General features: G+C 30.6%; 1 protein-coding gene across 1 annotated transcript; it reads left to right on the top strand.

Moving 5' to 3' along the window:
• The first annotated feature begins 1,335 nt into the window (after nucleotides 1-1,335).
• LOC122610494 (receptor-like protein kinase 7) lies at nucleotides 1,336-5,807 on the top strand. Its single transcript, XM_043783479.1, has 2 exons — nucleotides 1,336-1,859; nucleotides 3,595-5,807. The coding sequence occupies exons 1-2, from the start codon at nucleotides 1,388-1,390 to the stop codon at nucleotides 5,751-5,753; spliced, it is 2,631 nt and encodes an 876-aa protein (XP_043639414.1). The 5' UTR covers nucleotides 1,336-1,387; the 3' UTR covers nucleotides 5,754-5,807.
• The last annotated feature ends 5,752 nt before the right edge of the window (nucleotides 5,808-11,559 follow it).

Here is an 11,559-nt window from a genome sequence, read left to right as displayed (position 1 = left end):
GCTTTTTCAACAATGGTTTTCTAACACAAGTCATTGAAATAAGTAATAAATTAGGTAAGCTAATCTAAACACTATCAAAAAAACTTATAAACTTATAAAATATAAACATAAACAACTTATAAAATAAAAGCATAAGCATAAAAATATAAGCTAAGTCAAACATCCATTAGGAGCGCCTCTAGCCTTCCTTTCCAAATTTACGTGCATCAAATTCTGGTTGACACATGTAACTTTCTGCACTACAGTTGAGAATTTTTCGGAAAATTTTGACCACCTCAAATGATAAAAGACTTGATCCATTTTGAAATAATATTAATTAAAAATATGACCATCCAACTGATATTTTATTTATATAAACTTTACCTCATATATACATTGAGTGGTAATCTATTCAAAAAATGAAAAATGTTAAAAACCTAGGCTTAAATCTCAACCGATATATTAACAAAAATCTAAGATTAAGATTACCACAGCCGTGTTTCTATGCTGCCACAACCGTACCCCTACCCCCTAATTACCCCACATACACCCACCCATGCCCACCCACGTACCCACTCATCCCCGCCACCACCAACGTTCTTCTCTGCTACTGGCCCGCCTATCACTCATCACAGTCCAATATACTCTGGCTAATAATCTCAATATTATTTGATATGGGCTCTGCCCTTAAGGTTATTCACAAAAAGGAGATATTGGAGGTGATCAGTGATGTTGGTGATCTATGGTATGGGTTTGGCCCTTGATAGTGATCAGAGATGGTGCTATGATCAGACACAGAGAGTTCCGACGAGAAAGAAAGAGATAGTTCACATCAACCTTAGCTGTTGTTTGAAATAGTTCAATAACTAAAATGAGGCAACACCATTAAGGCTAACTCGTTATTCGCTCATTATTAGGATAACGAGTAAAAAGACTTTGTTGTTCTTCGTTTGTTTGTTTTTCATTGGGTTAAATGATGGGTACTATACCAGTTATTGTTTAGTTATTTATTGTGGATGTTGTAGAGGATTATTTATTGATTAATGCTAGGTTATATAAAGAGGTTGTACTAGAAAAAAAAAATTCAAAGTGAGTAAAATATAAAAAACTTACAAGAAAATTTTAAAAATCCATTAAAATTTTAAAAATACAGACAAAATTTAAATTTTGAGGGGACATTGCCCCCTTTACCCGCCATGTAGTACCGGATATTTTTATAATGAAAAACTTACGTAACATTAGTACCTACAAACTTCTCTTAACGCCCCCATTCCGTGTGAAGGCCACGTATATGGACCTGTAATCCTGTATTAAAGATGCCCGCTTCCATAGTCTATTTCAATTGACCAAGTAAGATAAATCAAAAACAAACCCATAAATTCAGTAACACCCTGCACGTCCATTTATCATGTTGCCTGAACCAGCCATCAACACTCACCGGACACGCAACTTCATCGTTCTTCTTCTGCTAGGACTTATATCCGTTGCGAGTTCAGATGAGTTCGAGCTTTTGTTAACTCTCAAAACTGCCTTATCCGAATCAAAAACAAAAGTATTTGACTCATGGAACTCAAATAATTCTATATGCAACTTTACTGGAATCACTTGTGATGATACTTTATCATCAGTTAAAGAAATCGAGTTATCGAATCAGAATCTTGTTGGTTCGTTTCCTTTTGATTCCATATGTCAACTTAACCTGTTACAAAAGCTTTCTTTTGGGTTCAATAATCTGCACGGTTTTGTAACACGAGACCTCAACAAATGCTCGAAGTTAACTTACTTGGATCTCGGAAATAATTTGTTTTCGGGTTCCTTTCCTAGTATATCTTCCATGAATGGGCTTTTATATCTTTACGTGAATAATAGCAGATTCACAGGTACTTACTTTTTTCAATCTTCTTAAAAGTGTTTTACATATTTGTATACAGCCAGTTTGCTATGTTCACATGTAGTCAAATATTTTAAAAATTGACATGTACACAAGTACACAACATACAATAATTTCATGTTTACATAACTTTTGAAAGAGGGTGTACTATAATTAGTACATGTTACGTATCAAACGATATTATTTTTCTTTTAACAGCAAGATCTACTTTAGTCCTGAACTACCATAGATAATTCTAAAGTACACCATGCCGGAAATCAAACCATGGACTTAAGTCTACAACCTATGAGGCAAGAATGTTGGTTTCAAGGCCCCAAATTCACACACTAATATATCTATATCTATATCTATACTATCTAATACCATCTTATAAAGCATTTTGTTCTTTTTTTTTTTTTTTAAGAAAAGATAGATTTGAACTACCAAAAATACCTTTATTCTTTATTTACTAATTAAAATATCTCTTGCCTAATATACCTATATACATAAATCTCAATCACTCATCTTTTTCTCTCTTCTCAAATCTCAACCACTAATTTTTTTCCCTCTTATCAATAAATCATTATTCATTTAATTCATTCAATATATCAAAAACCGTATATCGATAAATTTTAAAAAATTATATGGGTGTTCATAAAAATTTTCATGCTCTTTCATTAGAGATGTCATTCGATATACTTTCGACGAATTTTTAAATCCGAGGGCGGAGCCCTTACGTCTAAGGCATTTGACTATCATACTCTATGACTTGACCTATCACCCTCACCATCTCACCGCCGCAACGCGCAGGCACCATCTCTCGTATTAATAAACAAATTATCATCCCCTATTTTCAACTCTCTATTCTCTTAATTTTCAACACATTCCTAACTTAATTTTCAACACATTCCTAACTTAATACCCAAAATACCCTTAATTTTTAACACATTCTTAACTCACACACTAAATCTAACCAATATATCCTAAAATATTTTACACTTATATTTATCCAAACTATTTATCACTTTTATTAATTAATTTAATTATTTATACCTAATATCTCTAAGGGTAATGGGGGAAACCCTAGTCCCGGTACCACTATTGGATACCCATCGACATAAAGTTATTTACAAAAGATACATACCTCAACTATAAAATAACTACACTGCTACCATTTACGTCAATTAGTTTAAGATTAATAATCACATCGTTACCACCACCGCCACTAGCACCACCTGTTGCCGCCACCACACTGCACCGCCGCATTGTACGGGTACCCATCTCGTATGTAAATATATGTATGAGATAAATTGATACGAATTCTGTTTTATTCTAATAAAAGGGTAGGAGCACATCTGTACATAGAAAATAAAAGAAAAACTAAGCCAATTTATAACAAAACTAAGCAAGTACTCGTATATATTAAACCATCAACTCCTATTTTCTAGTAGCCTACTATCAAATCTGATGCATGAAACTCAGTCACCAATACCAAGTGTTCAAACTTCTTTAAACTACACTAAAAAGTAAAAACATGAGTATATATAACTGGCCCATATCCAAACCTCACACGCCAACCCATGACCATTTGACCCGTATAATGACCTAATTAACCCAACAAAGGGAAGAACCTCTGCCAAATGGGTAACTCCATATTGGCATCCTAACAAAATTTTCATGTATTTACATCGCGTCCAATTTCATGTTATACGAAATAATCAAGTGTACGTTGTATGAATATGTAGGAGCTTTTCCATGGGCTTCACTAGAAAACATGACAAAGTTGGTCGTGTTAAGTGTCGGAGACAATCCATTTGATCAAACTCATCAGTTTCCAAATGAAGTTTTGAACTTGACCCGTTTGAACTGGTTATACATGTCAAATTGTCGTATTGGGGGTGAGATTCCAACTGGTATAGGCGAACTCACAGAGCTAAGAAATTTAGAGATTTCAATGAATAACATAACTGGAGAGATCCCAAGTGAAATTGGTAAGCTAGTGAACTTATGGCAGCTTGAGCTTTACACCAATAATCTGACGGGTAAACTTCCAATCGGGCTACGTAACTTAACTAACCTTGAAGTTTTCGATGCTTCCATGAATTTTCTTCAAGGGGATCTTACTGAAATTAAGTTTTTGACTAAACTCAAAAACTTGCAGTTATTCGAAAATGAGTTTGTTGGTGTAGTTCCCCCCGAAATAGGAGTATTTAAGCAACTTGTATACTTAGTGTTGTTTCAAAACCAATTAACTGGGCCGCTTCCTAAGCAGCTTGGTTCGTGGTCTTATTTTAACCTTATAGACGTGTCTGAAAATTTTCTCACTGGAGAAATTCCTCCGGATATGTGCAAGAATGGGAAGATGACTAAACTACTTTTACTTCAGAACAACTTCACGGGTCAGATCCCGAGAAGTTATTCTGATTGTAAGACACTAACTCGGTTTCGTGTGAGTGACAACATGCTTTCTGGTGTTGTCCCTAATGGAATATGGGGGCTTCCTAAAGCTGAAATTATTGATATTGCTAATAATTTTTTGGAAGGAAGTATTACATCAGATATACAGAATGCAAAAACATTGGGGCAGATATTTGCAGCTCATAATCGTTTATCTGGTGAATTAGTACCCGAGATTACAAAGGCTAATTCGTTGGTTATGATTGATTTAAGTCATAACTATATTTCAGGGAAAATACCAGAAGCAATAGGTAATCTAACATCCCTTCTTTATATAATTCTTGATGACAATATGTTTCATGGAACCCTCCCACAGTTACCTATCAACATAATTGCATATTCTATAAACAATAATACAATTGTAGGAGAAATCCCATCTTCTTTTTGCAATTCAAGATTTTTGCAAGTTTTTCAAGTGTCACATAATTACATTAGCGGTACACTTCCACATTGTTTTTGGAATGATAGTTTACTGACTAGCCTAAACCTATACGATAACCAATTACATGGACCGGTGCCAAGAAGCCTTATGCATTGTGCATTTTTAGAAGTGTTGAATCTTGGTGAGAACATGTTAAGTGACATGTTTCCGTCCTGGCTTGATGCTCTTCCACAACTACAAGTTCTTGTCCTTAGAAATAATATGTTTCATGGCACTGTCCAGACCTTAACGAACATTCAATCTCCCTTTCCCCAACTAAGAATCCTTGACCTCTCTGGAAACATGTTTACGGGTCATTTGCCATGGAAGTATTTTGAGAAATTTACAGCGATGATGGATATTAGTGTTGGACAAGACCGTGTACCAGAATACATGGGTGGAGATGGATTATATACAGATAGCGTAGAGCTTGTTGTGAAAGGAATGGAATTGACATTTGAGAGAATTCTCACAGTGTTGACAACTATTGACCTCTCAAACAACAAATTCGAAGGAGAGATTTCAAATAGCTTTAGAATGCTGAACTCTCTTCGTTATCTCAACCTATCTCACAACCATCTCAATGGAAAAATCCCTACAACATTTGGAAACTTGACAAATCTCGAGTCTTTAGATCTATCTTTGAACAAGCTCAATGGAAAGATCCCTTCAGAGCTAACTAGGCTAACCTTTATGGCGTTTTTTAACGTTTCAAGCAATCAACTCAGTGGAACCATACCTCGAGGGGGACAATTCAATACATTTGAAAACACTTCATACCAAGTAAACCCGATGTTGTGTGGATTTCCTTTGACAAAAAACTCTGGAGGCAATGATGACCGGACTAGTCCATTGTTAGCAGAACAAGAAGATGCTTCAGCCTTTTTTGAAGGGTTTACTTGGAAATCTGTTGTCATGGGATATGGATGTGGTATTGTAATTGGTATAAGTTTAGGATATCTTATGTTCAAAACCCGAAAGCCAAAATGGGTTATGAAGATAGTTAATGAGCAAAAGCAAGCATAGAGATGTTGAGCAAAAGATTAGAACCAAGACGACTTGATCAAATACAAGTAGTACGTGTTAATCTGCTGTTCAAAAAAAAATGTATGTGAATCTCTCTCATTCGTATGATTCGTTTTTTTCTTGTTAAATTATTAATCCGTAGTATTTATTAGCTATATATGTCATCAGCCATATAAGCATAAACAAATGAGTTGCCCGCCACATAAGGCTTATAAAATTGGATGGTAACTGGTTTAACCGGTTACATACATCATTTAGACAGTTTTGCTAAATTCATTGCATAGCATAGACCCTCGATTAGATCAATACATAACATAGACATTTTGTCATAATTTACTACATTCATAGGTGATTATCCCTTCTTAAATCTATTACAAGATTCATGACATGGTTGTTAAAACTAAAAAGTGGTTCAAAGATTAACCAAATATACAAGTCTACAAGATTCATATGATATTTTTGAAAGATCCACATTACAAATTCCCTAACTCAATTCATTAGGCTGGGAGGAGTGGGGTTGGTTAGCCCAGCAATCCCACTTGGCTCGCCGGCTACCCCTCAGATTATTCCCCTTTTGGCTAGGTGATGGCTACTATTTTTATAACGAAATAATATAGTTTTGTTTCTGACTTTCCATTTAGAAAGACGAACATAGTATCCGCGTAATGCGGCGGTGGTGGGGAAGACAATCTGGTGGTGGCGTTGATAGGGTTTTACTTTGCTAGAGACGAAATGGTTGAAGGGCATAGTTGGTATATCACGTGAGAGGGTGCTTAGCATGGAAGATTATTTAAGGGTATTTTTGTCTTATCAGGTTCTTAATTAAGTTAAGGGAGGAATCCAGTTTGTTTTATAAGGTATTATAGAAATAGGGAAACTTCATTTGATTTTTTTATTATTGTAAATTTCTAACGTTTGACATTCTATTTTTAAGACTAATTTTAGATTTACAATTTTTTTACAAACAATTTTTTAGAAATAATATTACTACGGATTAAATCATCTCTAAGTATTTTTTTTTTCTCTTTTACTTGATTGAACCACCTTACATGTCACTTATGTTAATAAAAATTAGTTTGTAAACGTTTGTCAATATAATATAGCTCATTTTCTAATGATTATAGACATTTATGCTTTAATTTTGCTTGTATTATTATTTTGTATTTGATTTTTTTTTTCTCATTTTTCACAATTTCGGATAGTATTTATGGTTCTACCTTTTTCTTAGCAACTGGCTTTCTTTCATACTTATTGTCTTTTAAAATTTATTTAATTTTTTAATGTGTTATAAAATCATTATATTTTGAATTGTTTTTTTAGTGTAGAATAATTTTCTCATTAAAGAGATTGTCATTTTGTTATTCGAACTGTCTTAAAAAACGTTATACGTTTTACATGTTATCGTACGCAATAAATGTAATGTCTTCAGAGAAATCGCGTGAGTTACCTAGTTAATAAATAAAATCTATCTATATTAACTAATTAAAAATGATTATATTAATATAAAAAAATTTACATGAATAAAGAAACTTACTGGGTGTATGCTTAAGAAGAGCTGAGAAATTTTGTAGTGAATTGGAACTTTGGAGATGAACATGTGATTACTATATAGTATAAGATTAAGTAGAGGGGTACTCTCGTAATATACCAGCATTGTCGGTGATGGGCGGCGATAGTGGCGTCGACGTTGGTGACAATATCAATGTAGTTATAAATGTAAAATTAATTGATGTAAAATGATAATGTAGTTATTTAAAAGGTTGGGGATTGTATATTGTAAGTAATTTCATTGAGAATTTTATAATAGGTATATTAGATAGGTAGATATGCGTTGAAAGATATTTAAGGAATTTAATGGGTAAATCTAGTGTGTGGGTTGGGTATAGAGTTACAAGTTAAGGATATCTTAAGGATTTCAAAAGCCGAAAAGATGAGGTCGTTTGTTTCATAAAAGGAGAAAGGATAAAAATATATATAGGTTTTAGGTAAAATAAAATAAGTATTAAAGTAAAACAAATAAAACAATAGATTTCTCTTCACTGAAGATCATTGTGCATCATTAAAATCATCGTGTATCAATTGTTTCGTGAATCTTCGTGCATCAATTTAACAATGATCTAAGGGTCAAGATCTTGTCATATTTGTTTTACTTCAATACTTGTCCTATATATATATATAAGGGGGATGGGAATATAAGGCTGTTAGGTATCTAAGCTTATGTGTAGAACACTCACAAATTATTTTTTTAATCCATAAAATCATGGGAGCCCAAACATTTAGTCATTAATAAAAAAAAAATATTAAAAACTTTGTGTGTGAGGAGTTCCACACCTAAGCTTAGGTGTCGGACAACTTTATATTCATTTTTCCATGTATATATATATATATATATATATGAACATTTTAGTCGATGGTTATGGGTTAAGGTTTTTCCAAAACTCTTAAACGGGTTGGGCCAAGGAAAGCAAGAATTTTTCTTTGATTTTAAGTGTTTAACCATAAAATGTTAAAAAGAAATACGACATAGAAAGAAAAAAAAAATGCTAAATGACATTCAACTAAATAATAATTCGAAGACCTATTAAAATGGAATGATGATTTACCTAAGATCGTTACTTAGAGTGGAGCAACAATATGGCAATTTATTATCTTCAAACTTATTGGTGCAAACATGAATCTGCCCTTTTTTCACCTTTTTCTTTAAGATTTTCATCTTTAATTGACCACAAAGGTACTGCATTCCCAGTCATAAAGTTTTCTTTTGCATTCTCAATTAAATAGTCTTTTTTTTTTTCATTTGTATTTCAAGTAGAATTCAAGATCTATTTAGAACATAGTAGAATTCAAGATACCTAACTTAATATAAGAAAATAATATTATTTTATGCCAACTTTAATGCAACATTTGATCAATAAATAAATTGATGATGCCCAAATATCAAATTTGAAATGTAAAGCTCGGCCAATATTTCAATCCAAGGCAACAGTTTTAATACATTTGGCGAAAGAAAGATATTGGTAGTACTAAGAGTAGAATATAAATTTGTCCTAACAAAAAACAATTAAATATATAGATTAAGACTATACTAGCACGTTAGCTCATAGCGGGACAACAACAATCACTTCTTATGATGTCTGAATTTGTGTGTGTGTAATTGGATGCCTGCATGCGAATGATGTTTACGGAAAGATGAAGAGAGATAAGGGGTTTGGTGAAAGAAAAATATGTAAATATATATAAAAAGAATCCTTTTCTTTATTATATAACTATATAATAATTAAGAAAGGATAATTTTTGATTAGTTGACAATTATAAAAGAATGTTGTGTCAGATTTTTTCTTATTTATCATATTTATATTAATTTCCTACTTTTAAACATTTTTTTAAAAATTATTCTTTATCCTAATCATTTTTAATTACTAACAAAAAATTAAAAATGTAAAAAAAAGGAGATATATTAATTATTCCTAATCTATTTATTTTAATCATCATTTTTATTAACATTAATTAATTTAAAATTTTCAAAACATACATACATATTAATCTGACATTTCCAAGTATACATATATATAATCAAATTTTAAATATCTCCAAGCAAGAGAGAATATTATTTTTCTTATATGACATTTTTTTTTTGTCACATTAGATTTTTAATTAGCTGTCATTTTTCATTTAATTTATTGCCATGTATAATTTTAATCATCAATTTTAATGCTAATCATCAATCATAATTATAATCAACTGAGATTTTTTATTATATTATGTTTATCTTTTTGAAAGTATTTATTTTATTATATATAAGACATATATATCATTTTTATAAGTATTTATGTTTCATTAGTCATAATTTAACATATCTGACGTATCATATATTCTTAAACTATAATTTTATTGTTGACATCATTCGTAATCCGACAGTTTTTTATATTATCATAAATTTTGAATAATAATATAACTATTAGTTATTGCATATTTTATTTATGTTCTCCGCACAACATGCGTGTTTAATCTAGTAATTTATAATTGGAGAGTTATAGACATTTAGATGAACTTCAACTTTTAATTAGAGTAATTAGATTAAATAATGATGTCATATACCTTATTTAACATTTTAAATTTAACTTTATTTTAATAAATTTAAATTATTATTATTATTTCCTTATTTAAGTTTGTAGACATACATTAATAATTAATGTTTTTAATGATATAATTATGAAAACTAATATTTTTATATTATACATCATTATTTATCTTTAAAATTATGTTTTAATTTTTTTTACAATAAAGTTTTCTTTTTTAATGTAATACATTTTTATTAAATTGTATTTTTGTATATGAGAAGCTATCACAATTATAAATCAAAAAAATAAGTGTATGAAAATTGCAATGATATTATGTATAATTTTAACTTAGATTAACATAACACGCGATATATAGATAGATAATTAAATTGCTTTGTAACTTTAGTGTATAACTAAATTATTCGAGCAAAACATTAAACCACGAGTACAATAATGCAGACATATCCAGATGAATAAAGACATCCAAATAAACGAAAACCTTAGTTAGCAAGACCTCTAATAGATTATCTATCCATTTTTCAACTATCTGATCACTGTTAACCGGAATCCAAACAACCACTAATGTAATTTTTTAGTGGTTTAATTCTTACCTGGTTAAATATATGTCAACTTATAAAATTATATAAAATTTAATATGTCACTAATTATATATGTTTTTCGCGTATTATGCGGGTAGTAATCTAGTAATAAATTAAAAGGAAAATATATAAAAATTATAGACAATTAATGTAATTTTATTGGATAGTTGAGATTACTTCTCGACTTATATTCAAAAGTTTTCAAAATGGATGGAAATATGTTTTATAATATAAGTATAAATGAGTCTCGATTATTGTCTTAGGCAAAAAAAAATATGAGTCTTAATTTTAATTTCTATTTTTTGAAATAGCTTTAGTTTTATATTTGACTTATCATCTAATCTTGTTTATATACACTGATTTTAGTATTGATGATTTAATTATCTTTGTTTTACACTATTGATTTTGAGAAAAAAATGTTCATGTTAACTCTAACCGAAAGTATGTTTAACTAGTACAAGCTTAAAACACAAGGAGGAAAAGGAGGATTAAAGAGAAGGTGAGGTACATATATAAATAAACATTATAAAAAAGTCACTACAAATAATGTTGTATTTGTTAACATTTTTAATTAATGTGAACAAATTGAAAAATTTGTCACGTATGTAAAAATATGTAGTTATAAAAGTGTGTAGAAATTTATCCACATTAAAAAATGTGTAAACTAAACGTGCACAGTAAAAAATGTGTAGAACTAAATTTTACACTTTTTATAATGGACTTTTATAATTATTTTGTAAGACAAGTTGCCGAAAGTTTTCCGTAACAACTTACCTTTAGTTTTAACAAGCTTTATGCGAACAAACTACGTGCAAATAGAAATGGGAAGACATGAGTAGTTGAGTAAAAAACTAAACAATATTGTGCAATAATCTGTGGGTTCAAAACCCATCACGCATCGTATATAAGTTAGCATGTTTGGTAACAAAATCTACTGGGCTGGGCCAAGAAAACAAAAGTTTGGAATTGGTGTTGCAACCCATAAATATAAGAAAGAACATTATCATTAAATTATTAATCACAGAAAAATCAGTATGGAGTAATGATTATCTAGAATTGTTTCTTAAAGTGGAACAACAATGGCAACTTTTTATCTTCAAACTTTCTGTTGAAAACTTGAAATCCATCTTTGAACCTTTTTTTTTT

The sequence above is a fragment of the Erigeron canadensis genome, chromosome 8, assembly GCF_010389155.1.
Source record: "Erigeron canadensis isolate Cc75 chromosome 8, C_canadensis_v1, whole genome shotgun sequence".
NCBI lineage: Eukaryota > Viridiplantae > Streptophyta > Magnoliopsida > Asterales > Asteraceae > Erigeron > Erigeron canadensis.
Note: the sequence above shows the minus strand (reverse complement) of the source record. Positions and strands in the feature narration are given on the sequence as shown.